General features: G+C 40.9%; 1 protein-coding gene across 1 annotated transcript in view; it reads left to right on the forward strand.

Moving 5' to 3' along the window:
* Positions 1–22,544, forward strand: part of LOC136876541 (juvenile hormone esterase) — a 38,957-nt gene extending 16,413 nt beyond the window's left edge. The window contains exons 3-10 of the mRNA XM_067150581.2: positions 3,890–4,040; positions 8,574–8,759; positions 10,581–10,768; positions 12,558–12,732; positions 13,469–13,647; positions 13,963–14,113; positions 17,234–17,369; positions 22,322–22,544. Coding sequence (XP_067006682.2) covers positions 3,890–4,040; positions 8,574–8,759; positions 10,581–10,768; positions 12,558–12,732; positions 13,469–13,647; positions 13,963–14,113; positions 17,234–17,369; positions 22,322–22,508 — 1,353 coding nt within the window. The 3' untranslated portion in view covers positions 22,509–22,544. The remainder of the gene's footprint in view (positions 1–3,889; positions 4,041–8,573; positions 8,760–10,580; positions 10,769–12,557; positions 12,733–13,468; positions 13,648–13,962; positions 14,114–17,233; positions 17,370–22,321) is intronic.
* The last annotated feature ends 438 nt before the right edge of the window (positions 22,545–22,982 follow it).

The raw sequence follows: 22,982 nt of genomic DNA on the forward strand, positions 1-22,982 counted from the left end.
AACGTATGTGTAAGTATGCAGGTAACAAGTAAGTGTGAGTATAAGGTCCGACGAGTGTGTATTATATTTAATGAATGTTAATTTTCATAATTTCCATTTTAAATGCAGATATTTAATATTTTCAAGTTAAATGCAGTTTTATAATATGTTTGTAAAATTAGTAAGAGAGTTAGGAAACTCACAATAGCAATACTATATCTTCATCTCGCTTCCTTCTCTCCCACTGTCCCTTTCACCAGCTCGTCACTCACATTCTTAACTATTCCTAGAAAATATTTGCAATGACCCATTTACATTCCGAGAACTAATACTTCGAAACCTTCCAAGTATAAAAAGCTCCGTGGCTGCTATGTGCATTCGTAGATGTCCAAGGATCTGTAGTTAAACAGACATTAGGAACAGACTTTATAAAATATGTTGATGAACGAGTGTCATATTCACTTCAGATGCCACCAGAATGGGTCATGAGTCATGAGGAAATAGCCCTACCAGGCAAGAAGTAAGCAGAGTTTAATCTAGTACTTTTTTTGTTATTGGTTTCTTTACGTTACACCAACACATACTGATCTTACGGTGACGATGGGATAGGATAGGACAGGACTCGGACGGAAGCAAACGTGGCCTTAACTGAGGAACAGTCCCAGCATTTGCTTGATGTGAAAATGGGGAAACTACCGAAAAACCATCTTGAGGACTGCCGACAGTGGGGTTCGAATCCACAATCTTCCGAATACAAGCTAACAGCTACGTAACACAAACCGTGTAGCCAACTCGTTCTGTAAATCCAGTACAAAAGGCTCCAAAATCGTCTTTCGTCATATACAGAAGGTTGTGGATATGTGGTAAACAACAGTATACGCGGTTTGTCCAGCGTCTTTTTTTTTTTTTTTCTGTATATCACTCCTTTTTTGTGCTGGTAAAAATTATGATAGCAGCTTTTGCTGCACTGGCTCACAGGTTGCAGTCGATGACAAAATTTCAGGACGCACAGATTCCCGTGATGGGACTTGCGATAGCTTTTCAGGACCTGATATTTGAGTACCATGTACATTATCAGAACCACAGTATATGAACCGGTAGAATTTTTAATTTCTTTAAAATTATTATTATTATTATTATTATTATTATTATTATTATTATTATTATTATTATTATTATTATTATTATTATTATTATTATTGGGCAACTTATTTCAACCCTTTCCTAGAAACCGTTTTCCTGTAATTGAGTTTTTGTCCACATAATCGTATCGGATGTAATACAGTACATCCACTCACTCATTGCCCAGAACACGGAGTGAAACTCGAGATGCAAGGTGAGAAGACCACGCTTAACTGTTCCGAGGAACTACGCTACTGTATGTATTACCACCAGTAAGCGTAATACAAAGCACTTCGAGTAACTAAAGACTATCTGTAACCGACCAGCAAGTAACAGGATAGGAATATCAGTACTGCCACTAAACTGTTACAAAAGTATCGCTCGCGCCTGCGCAGGTGTGCACGCTTAAAGCGAGCTGCTGTGCTTCCTAATACCCGTTAGCCAATCAGAAACTCCCTACCCCTCCCTTGGTTTCGCTGAGACAGTTACTTTTGTATTAGGGTCTCCGGTGGAACATAACATTTCTAGAACAGCTTACTGTTATGGATTAGGATACAGTATCATGTTACGATATGTAACTCCCATCTCTAAATTTCTTACCCTCTAGTTCGTTCAATAATACATTTTTTGAACAAGCAGGAATTATTATTATTACTGTATTATTATTATTATCATTATTATTATTAATGTATTATTCGACATGAAGATTATGTAGACGACTCCGACCTTGACAATACCAGTTCTGAGAATCGAGTTACAGCAGATGATGGATTTAACGCATTGGAAGTAAGATTGATACCGAATTTTTATTAAAATGCAGTACAGTGCCGCACGCTTTAACTACATTACTGTAATAACATTACTGTATACAGTATTCAGTTCAGTAGTAACAAATAATGTTTAATTATTTCAGATAGCTTTGCGCTTTGTAGAACAAAGCAATGAACCTGCAACAGCTTATGTATTGTTGATTAAACGGTGGCGCGACATAGCTGCAGGGCAGCGCTGCATCAAGAAAATTCAGAAGAAAATCACTGGTTTTATACAATGGGTGATATTATGTAAATATTTTAATGTTAATGTACAGTATGCACCTTTGCTTAACAGAGTTTATGCATTTTCATTTCGACATTTAACTTCCAAAAATATTTACCATGTATCATCCGAAAAAACGCGTCAACCGAAGTGGCTCCGCCCCCCTTTATTTCGGATAAACGGGGTTCTACTGTATTCGGAAACGTGTCGTAAAGTACACTGTGAACTGAGTAACACTTGAACTGGTCATCTGAGAAACAACATAAGTCAAGAATTACTACTTTCGGGAAATTTAGAAATATTTCCTGGTGCTTTGGTGTCACTTTAACATTTAAAAATGGTTACAAGTCACACTTCATAACTTTTCCTTAGGTACAATATGAACTGACAATTCTGTGCTCTAAATAAGAGGAAATCTCTCTTTAAAATATTGACTTACGGAATTTCTCAATTTAATTGATGGTTTCAGGTAGGTACATGAATTCTTAAGATATTTGAATCATGTTTTTCTGCTAAAGAACATGTGGATACAACTGTTATTCCCAACCTTCTCGTACTCTGTCGCAGATTCGGTATCCAGACATCCCTTGATAAACGAGTTAAACGGTTAACATTTCCGTATGTCATCCATTTTCTTCTGATCGATGGGAAAGAAAACCATTAAAAGTTCTTAATCTGTAAAATCACGGGCTGAACATGTGGCTTATATTGAAGGTGTGCACTTGGAAGCTGTCAATGAAAGCCCTGGCTTCAATGGTACCTTTGTGGTCACTCCAATTCATACTGTAATCAGTTGATTACACCTTTTCGTCTTTTCTTAGCGATAGGCTTTGTCGTTACGGAAGGTTTAGACACAGTCATTTCACAAGAGAAAAAATAATCAATGTTCCTCATAAACAGCACAAAACCGCATGTACAATATTCTGAAGTACCTTATCAGTAGCCTCTAATACATTCACAGTACACACAAATTATCTGGCGTGGTGAAGACATGGAGAAACAAATACAGGAGTTCTCTTCATGTTGTGAAACAATCAGCTGTTGGCTAGGGAAACAACACAAGTCAATGACTTGTGGTGTTACTCAAAGAAACACAGAAACCGATGCCTCGCCCACAAATGCGAATGAAGCCTAAATTAAGTGGTTTCTGCAGTAATACGTGCATTTATCACTGTAGAATACGAATATACCCTTTACTCATTCTAGACGAAAATTGACCAATTCATTTAATACTTAGAAGCCTCCGTGGCTCAGGCGGCAGCGCGCCGGCCTCCCACCGCTGGGTTCCGTGGTTCAAATTCCGGTCACTCCATGTGAGATTTGTGCTGGACAAAGCGGAGGCGGGACAGGTTTTTCTCCGGGTACTCCGGTTTTCCCTGTCATATTTCATTCCAGCAACACTCTCCAATATCATTTCATTTCATCTGTCAGTCATTAATCATTGCCCCAGAGGAGTGCGACAGGCCTCGGCAGCCGGCACATATTCCTATCCTCGCCGCTAGATGGGGGCTTCATTCATTCCATTTCTGACCCCGGTCGAATGACTGGAAACAGGCTGTGAATTTTCATTTTCATTCACTCAATACATCTAGTATAATTGTAGAAGAGACTTCCTTGATATTGGTCATGAATTCTGTCTTCCTTGCATTGTTTCCATTCTTATAAATGCTTTCTTGTATTATTATTTTTCTAAATAATGTAATAATTGAATTTTTACTATCGACTGTACGTGATTTGGATCTCGCTTTTCCAGCTGGACGTGACCACGCCGAGGCCAGTGGTCGTTTTCCTTCATCCTGGAGGATACTACAGTGTGACAGGGAACAGTGTCTGGGCTGGCCCGCAATATTTGTTGGATGAAGACATTGTGTTGGTGACGGCAAATTACAGACTTGGCGCTCTAGGTCAGTATAGATCAGTCTTACTAACCTTCCTTCCTCATACAGTGTCATACAAAACAAATATATTTTATGGAATTTTTTTGCCTTCAGGTTTGCTTAAAAAATCCGAATTTGCTCGGTATATTTTCGTGAAGTATGATTCTGATGCTTGTTGTTTAAAGAGGCCTAAAATCTAGGTCATCGGCCCCTGTAAAGTATGATGTTATCCTTGCTTATAGTCGCAGTAAGAATGATTCACTCCAACAGATTAGTGACCACCAGTGGACTGGACAGTGCTAGCACAAAGAGAACCACGAATCAGAATACGAAGGTTGTAAATGTAAATATAAGGGGCGATCAAAACAGTCCTGAATCGGGATGCCAATCAGGCAAAATCACCGTGAGCACTGAGACACTCATACGACCGACGCAACAGGTTGAAGATCCACGTGTGGTAAAACATTGTGTCCTGCTGCGTGAAGAAGTCCATGACCGCCTGCTGCACATCCTCATCCGGCAGGAAGTGTCGACCCTTCAAGGCCCTTTTGAGGGGACTGAAGTTGTGATAATGGCATGGGGAGAGATCAGGTTGTGTGCCGGTCCTCCCTAATCGCCTCATCCACCGCCGCTTGTTGTGTTGTCCGTAATGGATGAGGTCGGCCTCCCAGATCGACCAGCGTCTTGTGTCGAAACGCGACCCGCATGGAACTGGGTGTAACATTCCACAACGGAGGTTCTTGACAGCCATGTTGCCCCACACACGATCTTCATTCTCCGACGGATGTCCACCGGTGTTTGTCCTTCGGCAGCCAAGAACAGAATAACAGCACATTGGTCCTGTTTGGACGTATTTGGTAATAACGTCGCCATAGTTCACGTGGCCGCGTTTAACGCACGCACCTCGGCACGACACGACTACCACACTAATCCCTTTGCCTACATGTCCGTGCTTATGTACCCGCATATGGTTGCGCTACGTTGCATGTCCACTCCAGCAACACCCTCAAACGGAAACTTTTTGATCGCGCCTTATAAAATAGTGGTAATGCTGTCGGAACCATGCTACAACACCGCTCATTCACTGACATACAGTAAGGGGCATGAGTTAAATAAATAAATAAATAAATAAATAAATAAATAAATAAATAAATAAATAAATAAATAAATAAATGTGAATTTATGGCTATAGCTAAGGTAGCAGATTCCCTATCAATTGTTTACCTACTTATTCTTTAAACGTTTTCAAAGAACTTGGAAATGTATCGATCATTTCCCTTAATAATTTATTTTAATCACTTACTCCTCTTCCTATAAAGGAATATTTGCTCCAATTTGTCCACTAGAATTCCAACTTTATCTTCATATTATCCGACTCGTTGGCTGAATGGTCAGCGTACTGGCATTCAGTTCAGAGGGTCCCGGGTTCGATTCCCGGTCGGGTCGGGGATTTTAACCTTTATTCGTTAATTCCAGTGTCCTGGTGGCTGGGTGTTTGTGCTGTCCCCAACATCCCTGCAACTCACACACCACACATAACACTATCCTCCATCACAATAACACGCAGTTACCTACACGTGGCAGATGCCGCCCACCCTCATCGGAGGGTCTGCCTTACAAGGGCTGCATTCGGCTAGAAATAGCCACACGTTATTATTATCTTCATATTATGATCTTTGCTACTTTTAAAAGCACTGCTCAAGATTACTCGTCTACTGAAGTTATTCTATGCCATCTCTCCACTGACAGCTCGGAACATACCACATAGTCCAGCATCTCGTCTCCTTACTCCCAAGTCTTCCCAACCCAAAGTTTGCAACATTTTCGTAACACTACTCTTTTGTCGGAAATCACCCAGAACAAATCGTGCTGCTTTCCTTTGGATTTTTCTGGTTCTCGTATGAAGTACCTCTGGTATGGGTCCCTTATACTGTAACCATACTCTAATTGGGGTCTTACCACAGACTTAAACGCCCTCTCCTTTACATTCTTACTACAACCCCTAATCACCCTCATAACCATCTGAAGAGATCTGTAACCTTTCTTAACTACCTCGTTAATATGATTACCCCAATGAAGACCATTCCTTATATTGCAGTGTTCCCCATGAGACACTATCATCCCATCAACAGAGTCATTAAAATTAATAAAATTAAAAGGATTCTTCCTTCTGGTGAAACTTACAACTTGATTTTCATCTCATTGTCTGCTGTCCATCTCACTGCATTGTCTAGTCCCCCTGCAGTTGCTCATGATCCTGCAACTCATTTACAACTCTATACTGTGTAACATTATCCGCAAATATTCTTATCTGTGATTTCAGTTCTCTACTCGTATCATCTTATTACACAACCAGATAAGACTTAACCAACTCTATTCTGGAGTGTCTATCGTTGGGTAGAACGCCGCAAGCAGTCGGTGCAGTGCGTTTCGTGGCCTGTGTGAGCAGTTGAAGTGGCCAATATGTTCTATACCACCCCAATGCATGTTTACAAGGTAGAACAGCGATTGTGGATCAAAATGCATGTGGTTCCTGGCAAAAATGCACGGCTTGCGTGAGGCCTGTCGCAACAATGCATTACCATATCGGACTGCTGCACATAAGTGGTTTATCACGTTCAGGCCGTCGGACCACTTTCGATGACACGGCAGACTTAGTGCGAGGCCTTATTTTCGTGGACCACCCATGGGCTGTCCGAAAATTATCCTTAGATGTTAGGATTATGATGATGATTCCGAGCAGTAGGGGGACACCCAGAGATCACCTCACTGACGGTATCTTATGGCTAGTGGAAGTCTTTTCATCCTACTGTTCCAAGAGATGGCTTTGGTTTCCAAGGAAACTTTTCGTGCTTCTGCATTAGCTGACTCATTTTAATTTAGAACTTAATTTACACTATGTCACAACTAGGCGGAGGATTTCTATGACCTAAAAATCTATGAAGTATGTAAGCATTTATAACTTAAAAACATAAAAAATATGACCAATAAAATTCAAAATATTAATGAATAGTATTTACATTACATACAGAAACACTTTTATTACAATTTTATTGCTATAGGCTGTAATTAATGAAGAGTTAAACTATTTTTAATTGTTCGAAATGAAAATCAACTGTAATGCTGAATACATCAAGAACTCATTAAGGACGGACTCTGTGGAAGACATACACACTACAGTTACTTTCATTGTTCAGTATTCAGTCAGTTTTACATTATAGGCCTACACAAAATGTGTGTTATGTGCATGAAGCTAGTCTCCATTATCAGAATTGTTGCAATTTATCATCAAATGCATCTTAAGATTGTTGAATGAGAATCCTCTCCTGTTGTCGCTGAGTATCGTCCTGTAGTGAGAAAAACTTATTTCGACATCACATGATGTAAGGGAGCGTACTTGAATGGAATTAAATCACTTGGAGGAAATTCGTGGAAATCTCCAGATGAAAGTTTTCTACAAAGAATGTCACTTACTCCACACACGTACTGTACATGTTCTAATTTTCTACATAGCCTTGATGCTTCTGATCCTTTCGCATGGTTACATAATTTACAGAATAATATCACTCCATCCGTACCGAATATGTTTTCATCGAATTCGCGAACAAAACTTCACAAATTTTCACTAATTGATACTGTACTTTCGTTTTAGGCATAGTGCATTTATTTCTGCTTCCTCCATTTGGAGGCTGCCAAAAATACAAAGCTTACAGATAAATTTTGATTAGTAATTGCAAGGGCCGTTTAAAATGTGTCTATAAATAGGTATACTACAGTAAAGACAAAATAATAAAAAATTGTATCAGTCAATAGTTAAGAAATCCATGAGAAATTCCTCATAGGACAAAGATGTAGCTAGGAGTACAAATGAATTTTTACTATTGCTAACGATCCTTTCAGGGCTGCTAACCTAATGTCCTTAATGAATTGGTAATGCAAATTAAATTTCTTACAAAAGTTGTGGAGTGAGTGAGTGATGGTGCCTCTTGCTCCTATCATCAATCCTAACACATCTATGGAGTCCAGATGATATTTCTCGGCATAAAGCAACTGAATGACTGAAGCTCCCTCATTAACCAAGGTCATTCAGTGTGTTGATGGTGGAAGAGGGAAGGACGAATGAGAGAGATATGAACAATGCAATGTAACGTGCAGAATTACATCTACTTCCGTGTAAACAATAGCCTTGTTTCCAGGAACTGGCCCAGCCAGTAGAAGTATATCCCAGTCTATCCTGAGAAATAATTTCTACAGCTTACTCTGATGTTTATAAAATGAAATTCGAAAGAAAATTACCAAAATATGTCATTATAATGAGATTTTGTTTAAAATATGCCACAAAACTAAAACAGCCTAAATATGCATTTATTTGCACAATAAAACGTGCTTAATCTTGATTATAATGCTTGTAAACGTGTTGAAAATCCAAGACTACGTTGTATAATGTTAAGGAAAAAATATGACTTGTCATTGAAATCCTCCCCCTAGTTACAACAATAGTTGCCGGCATTAGCAATGTACTATATTTGAATGGATACTTACATACTATTTATTCTGCAGGGTTCCTCAGCCTACGAGATGCCAAACTCCCAGGCAATTACGCCATGAAAGATCAGGTGCAAGTTCTACGATGGGTCCAAGAAAACATCGCGGCATTTGGAGGAGATGCAGGAAGTGTAACGCTAGCAGGCTACAGTGCCGGTTCCTTCAGCGTTATCTTACATATGGTATCTCCCATGTCTCAAGGTTAGTATATAGTATTATTATCGACATGGTACACGGAAAATAGACTCGGAGGTTAATGGATGCCATTTTACAAGAGAAAGTTCCTTTCAGTTCTACATTCAACATTTACCAGTGTTGTAACGTTTGTTGTATCTTGTATACAGAGGTGAGGAGAGGGAGGTAAAGAAATCTGTGTATTTATGGTTTAATATATTATGATTTAATAATTAGGGTTCAAATGTTCAGGAAATGTCATATTTCCCCCCCCCCGTCTTCCATTCTAGCTATTTGTTGGAATTAAGCACGAATTGGGCGTTTCTGAGCATATTTATTCTTATTTTATAGGGCATATAATTGCATTTTTTACTCTTTTAGGTCATATTTTGGTAATTTTAGTGGTTTTTCTGGGGAAAATATACTGTACTTTTATTGTGATGCCTGGCGCTTTTTATATTTTTTAATATGTATACAGTATGGCACCTCCTTCCGAAAAATTCCCGTTCCAAGGGCATTAAATTTGCATGGTCCCTCCCACATAGAAATGCCATGCCCTTTTCTAATTCTACCCTAGGCTTGCTCTCTGACAACTCTGTCGTATATTCTGAAACCTGAATGAACCCACAAGTGAGGAAGGTGATTGGTGCACCAAAAGGAGCCTGGAGGACAAGGGGAATGAATACCGTGTAGCAAGAGCATTCTGAGTTGCTCCTTAGATTAATGTTATCATTTCCTGAACATTTGAACTGATTTTCTACCTTTCCTATTATTTCTCAATGTAGGTACGCTCGATTGAAGAATTGTAATAGTTAGAAATCTGAAATAATTCCCATTGTTTGTCTAGCTAGCACTTTATCTAATGCTGCCATTTTTGTTTCATTGTCTTACTAGCAATTTCCCGCTGGCTCCGCCCGCAATGTACAAAGTACGGTGTTGTTCGTTACTATCCTCACGGATGTATTTGCAAAGTTTCGAGTTAATGAAATAAAGCACATGATATGCTGTGGTGATAGAATGTAATATTATGTCAACAAAACACTTGAAAATACATCATACAAAGAAACTGAATTAAACGTTCCTTGGAACAACACTACGCGCCGAACTGTTAAGAAGTCCTTCAAAGATCTTCGTCATGGAGACAAATGTACTTATAACTTTTCTCAGAATCTACCAATTTAATCTACCAAAACGAACTGCGTACCTCAATTAGAACGAAAGATATGATTGCTTCAATGAGAAAAAATGTTGAAGAAATGAGACGTCAAATTGAATGTGCACTCATAACTTTTCTCATAATCAACCAATTAGAATAGTTAAGAGCTGACATGAAAGAGCTTGATCCACTGAGTGTTCTTAGACCAAAACGAACTCCATACTTCAATTAGAATGAAAGATATGATTGCTTCAATGAGACAAAAAATTGAAAAATTCAAATAATTTGAGAAAGGTTGAAGTTAAGTGATTTATAGTACCTGATGACAAATCTGTGCATGAATACCTTTCAGTTTAGAAAAAATGAATAAAATCGACCAGATAGAAAGACCGGACTGACTGACTTTAGTTTTCATTAAAATATATAGATTATCTGAAGCTAGGCAAAACATTCTTTCTACTTTGCCCCCCCCCCCCATATTCCAGAGAATAACAATTTATTTAACCTGAAAAACAAAGACAGTAATTAACAGCGAAGAGTGTAAATTTTAAGTCTGCAAAGTTTCAAAACTGTTGCCTGAAGCACTTTTAATCAGAGCGTACCTAAAAATTGGGAAATTTAACATTGTTGGGAATATGTAGAACGTACTCCCCTTGAATCCAATATTTGTGAATATAACTTTCCTCCTACAGGCCTCTTCCACCGTGCCATAGCCATGAGCGGATCGCCACTCGTAGAAATGGTGGCAGGAAGACCAGAGGATCAAGCTAGGAAACAAGCTGCTTTACTAAACTGTACAACAGATTCTGCAGAGGAAATGGTCAACTGTCTACGCCAAAAGAATGCTGATGATTTTGTAGCAACCTTCCCAAGTTTTGCAGTAAGTATCATCCATGAGTTACGTATATTTAATGTTTTGTAATATAATGAGCACTATAAGAGAGAGTGTACCCTAACAAGGAACAACCAGCGTATACTGTGCAACTTACTCTGTTTACACTTCGTTCAAATTCCGCCAAGAACTATTGTACACATAGAGAGACCTGGATATATCAGAAGGTATCAAATTTAGAACTTAATTTACACTATGTCACAACTAGGCGGAGGATTTCTATGACCTAAAAATCTATGAAGTATGTAAGCATTTATAACTTCATAATGATTAAGCATATGTAAACGTAGTCTATATTCGTGTCCTCATCCCCGGGTGGTGCGGCTACATTCAAGCACACCCCCAACGCAGGTGAGCTGCATGAACCTTCTGACATAAATATGTTTTGGGGCTGGAAGTCGTCCGAATATGTCGGTGACGTGACGTGACATGACGCGACAAAATGTGTAACGGAATTGACGTCACAAAATGTTTTACCTAGCAACAGTGTCCGGCTCCATGGCTAAATGGTTAGCGTGCTGGCCTTTGGTCACAGGGGTCCCGGGTTCGATTCCCGGCAGGGTCGGGAATTTTAACCTTAATTGGTTAATTTCGCCGGCATGGGGGCTGGGTGTATGTGTCGTCTTCATCATCATTTCATCCTCATCATGACACGCAGGTCGCCTACGGGAGTCAAATCAAAAGATCTGCACATGGCGAGCCGAACATGTCCTCGGACACTCCCGGCACTAAAAGCCATAGGCCATTTCACCTAGCAACAGTAACCATGAGGATTCACGGGCTGTAGATGTGCATAAATAGAGTGTGCTGAAATAGGAGGCACTAGTTGAAGATACATAGTGTAGTACCACGGCCAACTAGATCTACGCTTCATCAAGTCGGCCGTGATAATACTAACATTCAGATCCATGATCTCCCTCTTACGGTACACACGCCTCCTGTTTAGGCTAGCGGTCATCTGAAATGACCAGCCGTTGATGTTTTACTTGGAAGATGCATGGACTGTAGATTTGTATTAATAGATGGTGTTGAAATAGAGCGCACTATTACAGAACAAACTGTGAGTGAAGGAGGTCCGTATAAATTGTATGTGTTGAAATTAATGATTTTATTTTTTTGGCATGGATATGTCTTAGAGCTGGTGGTCAACCGAAAAGTACCGTTACGGAATTTAGCGTCACTAAACGTATGACAGAAGTGTAACTACCAACCGTGCAGGCTATGGTGTGAAGTATGGACGGATGGATGGTCAGGTAATGTTGCCTAGCAACCGTGCAGACTATATGGCGGCGGCCATCTGAAATTAGCGATACAAAATGTGCGACGTTATGTTACCTAGCAACCGTTGATGGGTGACCATGACCGAGATACACATGGCATATTCATGATCAGTCGATTTTCGCAGTGGGAAAAGTTGTTAAAGGAATGCGCTGTAGTTTATAGAGTTCAGCCTCCAATGTGCAGACGAAAGCGACGACTATCAGAAGTCGTAAGACATCTGAGTTCTTCGAGTTCTATGGTCGACTGTCTTTGAAATAGATTTCTGTATTTACTCTATTCAACTCTAGGCAATTGCATTGCTGATACATTTCTCGAAAGCCGTCCCTTGCCTCCAGACCCAATCTCTAAGAAAGTACATGTATTGAAACGGGAATCAACATCACAATAGCCCTATTACAGGCACAAAATCGTAAGATCATCCGAGAAAATTTTTACGCATGCAGCAACCATGCTACGACAGTAATTTTCAGAATGTCCTTTCCTTATTTCTTGACAGGAATTCGCCTATGACCCAATGCTGGTGTTTGGACCCGTGGTTGAGCCTGATTTCGGAGATGGTGCTGAACGGTTTCTCACAGCAGATCCTCAAGAACTCCTTCTGGCTGGAAATTTCAGCAAGGTTCCTCTGATGATCGGACACACAACACTGGAGTTCGCTTGGAAATCTTTACGTAAGTATTTTGCGAATCTTGCAATCTCTCGAACCCCCTACCCAGCTCATGGTGTACCTCATCCAATCACGGATGAATCTCTGGCTTACAGCACGGTCAGTATTGGACAATACACGGTTGCACCTGGGTTCGCCAGACATACCCTGCGTTCACCGCAAACTATTTTCACATACCTTTTGTTGCAAAAACGATAGCCATCAAAAGAGCGTGATAGCTGAATGACATTGTCACTGAATTCTCACAAGTCACAGTTCGTATCCAAGACAATGTTAGAATTTCGGAATGAAATGTTACGTACCCATGGTTTAGATTTTATGTAAATCTGGAATACCTATATCTATGATGCCGATATTAGTTCACATAAAATTGTTTTGTTTTGTTTTGTTTTTGTTTCGCTTTTTTGTTTTGTATCTTTTTGTTTTTGTTTTTTGTTGACAGTATGTGGAAAAGCTTATGAGATAATTGCTTGCTGCTGTTGCTATCACCAAACTGGCTGCTCAGCTGGTCCAATCACTACTGATGAACCTTCGTAAATCATCCCTCCATATTTTAGCAGTATATTCCCCATTTTCTCAGAGCTGACATAACAGTCATTCCTTTATACCTAGGCCAGGATTTCTAGAAGTAGTGAACCTCGGTTAAAACAAAGTTATCTCAGCTCCGAATCCCGTCAAACTTAATCATTCATAAGTTCTACTTCAGCATTTTTAATATCATACTTTTATCCTATTTGCAGAGATTCTCCGAAATAGTAACTGGACGGAGGAGATGAACACCGACTTTGAAAGGATAGCACCTATTTCTTTCTTGTATGAACGAGGAACTGAACAATCTCGTCGCATCACAGCGGGTCTCCGAAAGTTTTATTTGAAAGATCAGCCAATAACCAACGCATCTGAAACAGGACTTGGACAAGTAAGTACAGAATGACCTTCTCGAAATAGGAACGCATCTAAGATTGATAATTCTAATCTTCCGTAACTCGTATCGTATTTTTAAAAGTTTAAATTTCTCTGTAAACAATCTAAATCGAGCTCTGGAAAAATTATTCAAATTTACAAAAGGATCACATTAAATCTTGCTATCTGAAGATACGTACCTTGATACTGCCCGCCATAGTTTCGAGTGATCACCCTATGTCTCACTGTGTATTCTCAAATATGTCCGTTAATAGTATAAATAAATTTCGATTTATTCTTCAACTGTACTGTAATCTTTCTGTACTTCCAGTTGTACGCAGACGGCATAATTATTTTTCCAGCACATCGAGCTGCCAAGTTAATTTCTGCGAAGAATACTGCCCCAGTTTATTTCTACAAGTTTTCTTATGCAGGAAAATACAGCTACATCTACGATCCCCCAGGATCTCAGACACCGTACGGTAAGTTCATAATTGATAACGTACACCTTATATTACAACTGTCGTGGTACATTTGTTGGGAAGATGGAGACTAAATGTTCTCCTGTATCACCCAAGAAAAGGCTTGAAGGCTAACACGTAGAGGAGTGATACAATTCAACACACAATGAATATTACTTCACTAAATGCGTGGGTCAGAAATTCATAAACATTTCAATTCTAATCCAAAATAAATTTGGATCGGAGAAAGTTCCAGGATGAAATTTCCGCATATTTTTGGTTGTGGAAGGCCTTGTCCTTGAGATTGTTCCTCACATCCCTCAAAATGATTGTGATCATAAGATTATGAAAGCAATCTCCATATATGAGGCGAAGTTAGAAGAGTAGAAATCACAAACTTAGGTTGGAGTATTGAAATCCAAGACACATTAATTTGGCATTCACGAGTACTTTAATTCGAAAGACCAGGGTCACTTTATTTACTGTCAGTTTAAGACAGGTTGCATGCACCGGTGCATTGCGCGGCGCAAGATGCAAGAGACGGCTTCGCTATAGTTCATTCCACGTTAAGAAAACAGTACAGCTCTTATGGACCTACAAGGAGTGTGCACACACACCCTGTGAGACAGCCATAATTTCTCGTGATTAAGGGATATTATACTGTGCTCTGTAATGTATTATGAAAGATAGATAGAAGGATGAGGCATTTTTGCCCTGAGTTATTAAAATAAGTGCATGACTATTTCTATTTCATAAATAAATTTGTAGGGAGGAAGCGCAATGGCGGGAACAGCGATCGCTTCGTTGCCTTCCTTCATTTTCCTTCTTTTATGTTGCTCTGGTACAAGCCTCGTGTAGTCCCTCACTCCGTGAACCGCCGGCAGCTCACTTCTGTGGTGAATTCATCTACAGTATTTATTTACTGCCACTGTTTTCTGGTGTTTATTGCCCGGAGAAATGTATTAAATGCAATGCAATTAAATACACCCCTCACCTCTCGAGCTCATAAAAATTATTTGTCTGTTTTCTCCCCCAATTTGCCTTACACTTCAATGATGGGGATTTTTATGTGCCGTTGTTTACCTCTGATTCTATACAAACCAAAAATAGTCGCTGTAAACACCCCGGCCCCTTTAGTTGTTGAAAATAATTTGTAGCTTAGTTTCTTCCACTTTTTGTCTTGAACTTAAATACTGAATTTCACGAATTATGTGCCGCCGTCTTCCCGTGGTGGTGTTGAGCAGAGTGCAGACACCCCACTCCTCGAGTTTGAGCAACAGCACTGTCTCTCTCTTTCCCTACGCCTGTCTCACCTCCCCCTTGCTCACTTGCTCTGTAGCGCTTCATCATCCGAACAGAGTTGAGCCGAGCTTAGCCGAAAACTTCAGCGACAAAACGCTGGTCCGAACCGAGCCGAGTCGGACAGGTGCACGGTGCAGAGAACCTCTACGCCTCGAATTGCATTCATGAGGTTTGGGGCGCTTGAGGGGTTTAAGGTAACACTGTTTACGATAGAATTCCGGCTCAGTAGTTGTTGACGTAAGAACACATACCATTACAATGTACGTTGTGCACTCGTCTCGAGAGGAGACTGAATGCACAGCTTGCTGAAATGACTACACCAGCTTACGGCAATTTCACATCAGTTATCACACGGACTAGCTGCAGAAGAAGTGTTGTTACCATCATCACTTCTACCTGCACTAATCAGAGCCCACGACGAGACTAAGACAGATGAATGGTAGTAATTAACTTGATCAAGACAACAATGTATCGGGCCTGAGATGCATCTGCATGTTGTTATTTCTTCTTTCTTTCTCTGTTAGAGTATTCTAGTGACCACGTGACAATTTCAATGCTTCATTCTTTGTTCTTCCTTCTTCCTTCTATACTCCTTCATCTGCTCAATGTGTCTCCTACCGAGCTCGATAGCTACAGTCGTGCAGTCGCTTAAGTGCGGCCAGTATCTAGTAATCGGGAGATAGTGAGTTCGAGCCCCACTGTCGGCAGCCCTGAAGATGGTTTTTCCGTGGTTTCCCATTTTCATACCAGGCAAATGCCGGGGCTGTTCCTTAATTAAGGCCACGGCCGCTTCCTTCCACTTCCTAGGCCTTTCCTATCCCATCGTCGCCATAAGACATATCTGTGTCGGTGCCACGTAAAGCAAATAGAAAAAAATGTCTCCTTTTCATCTCCTCGAACTATTTTGAGCCTGTTTTCTTTTCCTCGCGACCTTCGAATCCTTCCATTTTAACACTTTCTTCCTAAAAATCTCTCTCTTTCTCTCTTTCTCTCTCTCTCTCTCTCTCTCTCTGATGCTCTCATATTATTAGTATTAGCCTCCGTGGCTCAGGCGGCAACATGCCGGCCTCTCACCGCTGGGTTCCATTGTTTAAATCCCGCTCACTTCACCTGAGATTTGTTCTGGACGAAACGGAGGCAGGACAGGTTTTTCTCCGGGTACTCCGATTTTCCCTGTCTCTTTCATTCTAGCCATACTCCACTATCATTTCATCTGTCAGTCATCAATCATTCCCCTAGAGGAGTGCGACAGGCTTCGGCAGCCGATACAATTCATATCCTCGCCGCTAGATGGGGCTTCATTTATTCCATTCCTGACCCGGTCGAATGATTGGAAACAGGCAGTTGATGTTCTTTATTATTATTATTATTATTATTATTATTATTATTATTATTATTATAGTAGTAGTAGTAGTAATGTAGTTGTAGTAGTAACAAAAATAACGATTTCTGTTGTCGCCTTGATGCATCTCAGGGTCATTTAGCTATACAGAAATAATAGTAAAGTTTTCAAATTCCTCGACTTCCTGATCACGTCCTGACAAAGATCATAGTTCTAGATAATGTTTCGTTTCTCAGTTAGTATCATACCGGGTGCATATGGTTACTTGATGATTGTTACCTACGGTTTAGAGTTTCGCCAAGGAGAAGTATTCTTGTTTATTACAAACTGCATGTTCTTTTCATCGTGTCTTAAATAAGTAGTCCTTAAATCTTTGAAGTGATACACAGTACGCGGGATAGGTTTTAAATTTTTAACAAAATTTAAGTTATTTTGCAATAGGAAACAATCATTAAATAGAGGTTCAAGTTCTACTAAGAGACTGTGATCTACTCTAGGTGTTGTTCATCACGATGACCTGCTCTATCTGTTCTACAATCCATCCGAGTTCTTCAAATTGTTTACTCCACAAGATGAGGAGTTCCAGACCATGAAGAAAATGATCAAGATCTGGAGTAATTTCATGAAAGAAGGGTAAGTATATCTTTTAAATAATGTATTGTAGAAATTGTAATAATACACAGTTCAAACAAATTAGGGGAACACCGGGCAAGTTGGCCGTGCGGTTAGAGGCGCGCGGCTGTGAGCTTGTATCCGGGAGATAGTGGGTTCGAATCCCACTGTCAGCATCCCTGAAGATGGTTTTCTGTGGTTTCCCGTTTTCACACCTGGCAAATGTACCTTAATGTACCTTAATTAAGGCCACGGCCGCTTCCTTCCAACTCCTAGGCCTTTCCTATCCCATCGTCGCCATAATACCTTTCTGTGTCGGTGCGACGTAAAGCCTCTAGAAAAAGAAAATTGGGGAACATGTTTTTTAACGACTGGTATGTGAACGTTAATTTGGTAGATGGGGTTCCAGTGGTCGTACAGCATACCTTGAGACTTAGCTACTCAGGGTATGTCAAATCGAAGTTATACTCTATTCGAAGGCGTAGCCATGCATTAAACTGCCATGTGACCCCTCAAATCAAACTGAGTAGCGGTGCGTCCGTGTGTCGTTGTGAGGTACACAGACTACTGCGGTCATCTGAGCACGTTGTACGTAAACCAGCACATCCCATGAGACATCTCAACGAGGTTCAAGTCGCAAGGGTCGTCACTTTGATCCAGGAAGGATGGACTTTTCGTCGTGTTGCTGTGGATCTCAATGTCTCTCCCTCAGTTATTCAACGCTTGAAGAATCGCTACAATGAGACAGGCAGTTTACAAGGAGGGTTGAACAAGATCGTGGATGCATGGCAACCCCACAGGCTGACCGATATCTGACCATCTGTGCTTTGCGGCGTCGTTCAGCAACTGTCAGAGAACTGCAACAAGTCCTCAGGAGGGTCACTGGAGTTACGGTGCCTGACCAGACAGTAAAGAACAGGTAACGAGAAGTGTCCTTACGACCCAGACGTCCTATTCAAGGACCCCATTTAACGTAGCAACATCGTGCAGCTCGCCTTCTGTTTGCCCGTACCCACGTCAACTAGCATCTTCGCCATTGGAGACCTGTGTTGTTCACAGACGAGTCCAGATTTCCCCTGACACAGTGTGATGTACGTCAACGAGTATGGAGACGCCGTTGTGAGCAGTACATATCAAATGTTGTCCAGGAAGGCGACCGATTCGGACAAGGATCTGTGTTGGTGTGGGGTGGCATCAGTATTGATGGCCGTACGGATCTTGCCGTCGTCCGTGGTAATCTTACCTCTGCGAGGTACATCGAGCAGATACTGCTACAGCACGTGTTGGTTGCTGCGTACGGTGTTGGCCGTGAATTCATACTCATGCACGACAATGGCAGGGCTCATGTACCGCGCATCACCAGAGCTGTCTTGCGAGAACTGGACATTCAAGAGAAGGAATGGCCAGCAGTGAGTTCCGACCTTAATCCCATCGAGCATATGTGGGATAGGCTAGACAGAAGTGTTCGTGGGCGTCCTGTTCCACCACAGACTCTCCAAGACCTCGAACAGGCTCTCATTGAAGAATGGGACCTGATACCACAACGTGACCTCCATCGACTTGTACGGAGCATGGCACGTAGATCCCAAGCTGTGATAAATGCTCGTGGAGGACATACACCATACTAAAGCTCTCCAAAAGCGAAGCAAAGCAAAGCAGTCATCTCCGTACAGGCCATGAGGGCCTCTGGAGGGGTGGAAGGTAAAGGCTTCCACTACCCGTAACCTCGGCGCTAGGTGGGGTAGAGTGGTTAGCTCTTACGCCAGGCCACCTTTGCCCCCAGGAATTAACCTGGTACTCATTTTTGGTGTAGGCTCAGTGAACCTCAGGGCCATATGCACCTCCGGAAGTAGAAATCTCGTTTCTTAAAATTTTCGACTTCCTGACGGGGAATCAAACCCACGGCCTTCCGGGCGATCCGAGCATGCCTTTACCGCCTCGGCCAGGCAGCCCCTGAAGCACTCCAATTGTGATAAAAATCCAGCCTGGAGGACTGTTATCACTTTGTTTTCGCCCGTATGTCCGACTCGTTGGCTGAACGGTCAGCGTACTGGCCTTCGGTTCAGAGGGTCCCGGGTTCGATTCCCGGCCGGGTCGGGGATTTTAACCTTAATTGGTTAATTCCAATGGCACGGGGGCTGGGTGTATGTGTTGTCTTCATCATCGTTTCATCCTCATCACGACGCGCAGGTCGCCTACGGGAGTCAAATAGAAAGACCTGCACTTGGCGAGCCGAACCCGTCCTGGGATATCCCGGCACTAAAAGCCATACGACATTTCATTTCGCCCCTATTTGGACATTTTCGTTTGTGTTCTGAAAATGAGCGTGAATCCATCGATGTTCTTTTGTATAGTTCAACGGTAGAGAATAAAGGTTTTGTTGCAATATACCTGGGTGTGAGGTATTGTTTTGTGGAGCATAGCATGCGTTCAAAAACATATTCTCCTATTTTTTTTTTAACTGTGTATGTCTTCCTCAATAAATTTCTCTTCATCGGTGAAAACTACATCAAAATGCGATCGGTGATTCTGTATAGGTTGTATCAGAACTCTGCCGACAAAAAATCAGACATGCTCTTCGTGTTATGATAAGAGCGATGGTGCAATCGGATTGGGGGAGAAAATTGTTCTTTTCCAGAAAATGAGATTACTTTGTTACTTCCGGGCGCCTGATAGTTGCTATGTCATAGCACAAGCCACTGCCGCACTTAAGGAAAGAGAAGAGAAGAGAAGAGGAGGGAGGGGAAGTGGGGTGTATGATGGAGGCAGAGATAATGCTCCGCTCGTTCAACTCGCACAGAATTGACCTTGTCTCCTACAGGCAATATCCACAGTTTCTTTGTTCAAAAACCGTAACTGCACGCACAGTAGAAAAACACGCGGTAATTAAAAAACACTTGTCAGTCAAGGAATGCACCAGATCGTTTCTCCTCTCGTCTGTTGGTCGCAGTAATGTTCTTTATTATTTAACATGCTCGAAGATAGAACGCTGCCGCCGCACTATAGTGTATTTCTTCACAAAAAACATTGTAAATGGAATGAAATACTGAATGAAGGAAACAGTACACCCAATGGTTTGACTGTAGTACGGTGCAGTAGTGACCTGTGGACTCTGTGCAGGATGTGAGGTGTGTCGCGAACGACCTGGAAGGCTGCCTGTCTTCTTGGTACACGTTCATCTTCTCTTTCTTGTGCGGAACAAACTGTACACACCTACTGGGGCTGGGAAGCGACTATGCGAAACGAACGGGCAACTTGTGCATTCACACCGAACATGACCTCTGTCTTCCCTTCTACTTCCCCTCACTTCCCTCCTGTCGCGCACAGATACACGCAGCGCCTGTCTCTCTGATGACACTGTAATTTTTCCTAACTCTCTTACTTACTTGAAAACATACTAACCTGAATTTAATTTGAAAAATATGAAAATTAATATTCATTAAATAAAATACACAATCGTCGAACCTTGTACTCACACTTACTTCTTACCTGCTTACTTACACATACGTTATTTGATAGGCGCCAGCTACCACTCAGTGCAGCAACAAGAGAATGAGAATCTTGACCATCTCTAGGGTGTGGGGTAATAAGCTTACTTTTGACAACATACCATATAAGTTCTGGGAAAAGGAGATTGGCGTTCGGTTCGCCCATTTAATTTCAGGTTATCTAATTCTGTCATTAAAAATGAAACGAAAATTTAATTTGGTAGAACAAAATATATATTCTTGAAATAATAGAAAAAATAGTAAGTCTTGCTGCGATAAGACAGATGAGAATATGAAAATTATGACATTGCAACTGAAAGAAACTAGGCATGAATTTGAATTATTCCTGACCGGACATCTAAAAATTATACACGAAATATATCCCTCACTGGTTCACTTGACTGTACCTTCAACACTTCGAGTGTAATTACGACGTATTCCTTTGATCTGGGGTTTACTGTAGATGTGTCAAGCCTAATTTGGTGATGTGACTGCTTCTTCTGCATCCTGATGACTACTTGGTAAGTCTATCCTTCTATGACTTCGTGGCAAGCCTTCACGTCCGCATCTTCAACCAAGTGACAGACCAACTGTAGCCTCTCTCTCTCAATTACCAAAGACCAATGGCTCACTGAGTCCTCTCCAGCTCGTTCACATTCGGAACAACTGTGGCCTTTGCTTCCACTTGAATAATGACTGACGCTACAATATGCAACCACCTTGTATAGACGTTGGTTGACGCACCTACGTAATCTCCAGAAATAATTATGATCTACTCACACCTCACGACAAGTGTTACCTACAATGGTGAAATAGCCCGGGGCTCCCTAGGAAACTCAAAGAAACTGAGCTCATTGCTAAATAAGCACGATGACGTAGCCATGACGTAGCGATGACTCTGCATTTACTCCAGCAGTATTGCACAATGTAGCAATGTCACATCCGACATCTGATATATATAGCAACTCTCACTGTACAGGTTTTTAGTGTTAATTTACACACACGTATATATGCATACATTGAACTACAATCATGCAAGCTACAAGCATTGCAGAATGGAACTGAATAATAATTATAATACAATAATAGTAATCTCACAGATAGAATAATAATAATAATAATAATAATAATAATAATAATAATAATAGTACGGACATAATAATAATAATAATAATAATAATAATAATAATATCACAGATGAAATGATAATAATAAAAATACAGATATCACCTTGTAACGGGATTTGAACCGTTACACCACAAACACGACAAGTTCGTGCATTTGAATCGCGCGCCCGGAAGTAAAAAAGTAACCAATTCGATTACACCATCGTTGTTAGCTTAACACGAAGGTATCCGCTGAATATTTTTATCGGCATAGTTCTGATACTCTCTGTATGTTAAGATTCACAAGCATAGACACCTATCAGCGATTTCATTACATAGGTGATGTGTAATGTAATAAAGTCGTGTTTGTTTTACACAGGAACCCAACTCCTGAGAGAACTTCACTTCTCAGCAATGTGACCTGGGAACCTTACACCGGAGATAACCTCAAGTACATGGACATTGGCTCAAGATTATCAATGAAGGAAGGACTTTACAACGAGAGAGTAGCTACATGGGAGAGATTATTTCCACTTCCTCATACAACTGCTGTAAAGAATGGATAATTTATTCAACTCATTAAAATAATATATCATATTGTATCCTTGTTTGTCTATTTCTGTTTTTCATCAGTAGTATTTTGTCATCCCTCTTTGTTATTCATAATACACCTAGCCTGAGACTACGGACAAGAAGTAAGAAGGGCAGAAGGCCTTCTTCTGCCCATACTGTGGTAGAATCGTGGATGTGAAGTGTGTCGCACATGTGAACTCTGCTCTGTTTGACGACCGAATGCCCTTCCTAACACAAACTTTATGCGCAGGGATGTATTCACTATAGCTTATATCTGTAGTTGATGGTAGTCAGCCGTGTGTTTTTAAAGAGATACGTATCGTGACAAAAACTTCGTCATTAAACGAAAGAAATTAACAAGACTCAGTCAAAATCTCCATCTCGGCCGGCAATCGAACCTGATACTCTCTGAACCGAATGCCGTGACGCTGATCATTCAGCTAAAGGACTTATAAATGCTAAGCGAA

The sequence above is a fragment of the Anabrus simplex genome, chromosome 6 (assembly GCF_040414725.1).
Source record: "Anabrus simplex isolate iqAnaSimp1 chromosome 6, ASM4041472v1, whole genome shotgun sequence".
Classification (NCBI taxonomy): Eukaryota; Metazoa; Arthropoda; class Insecta; order Orthoptera; family Tettigoniidae; genus Anabrus; species Anabrus simplex.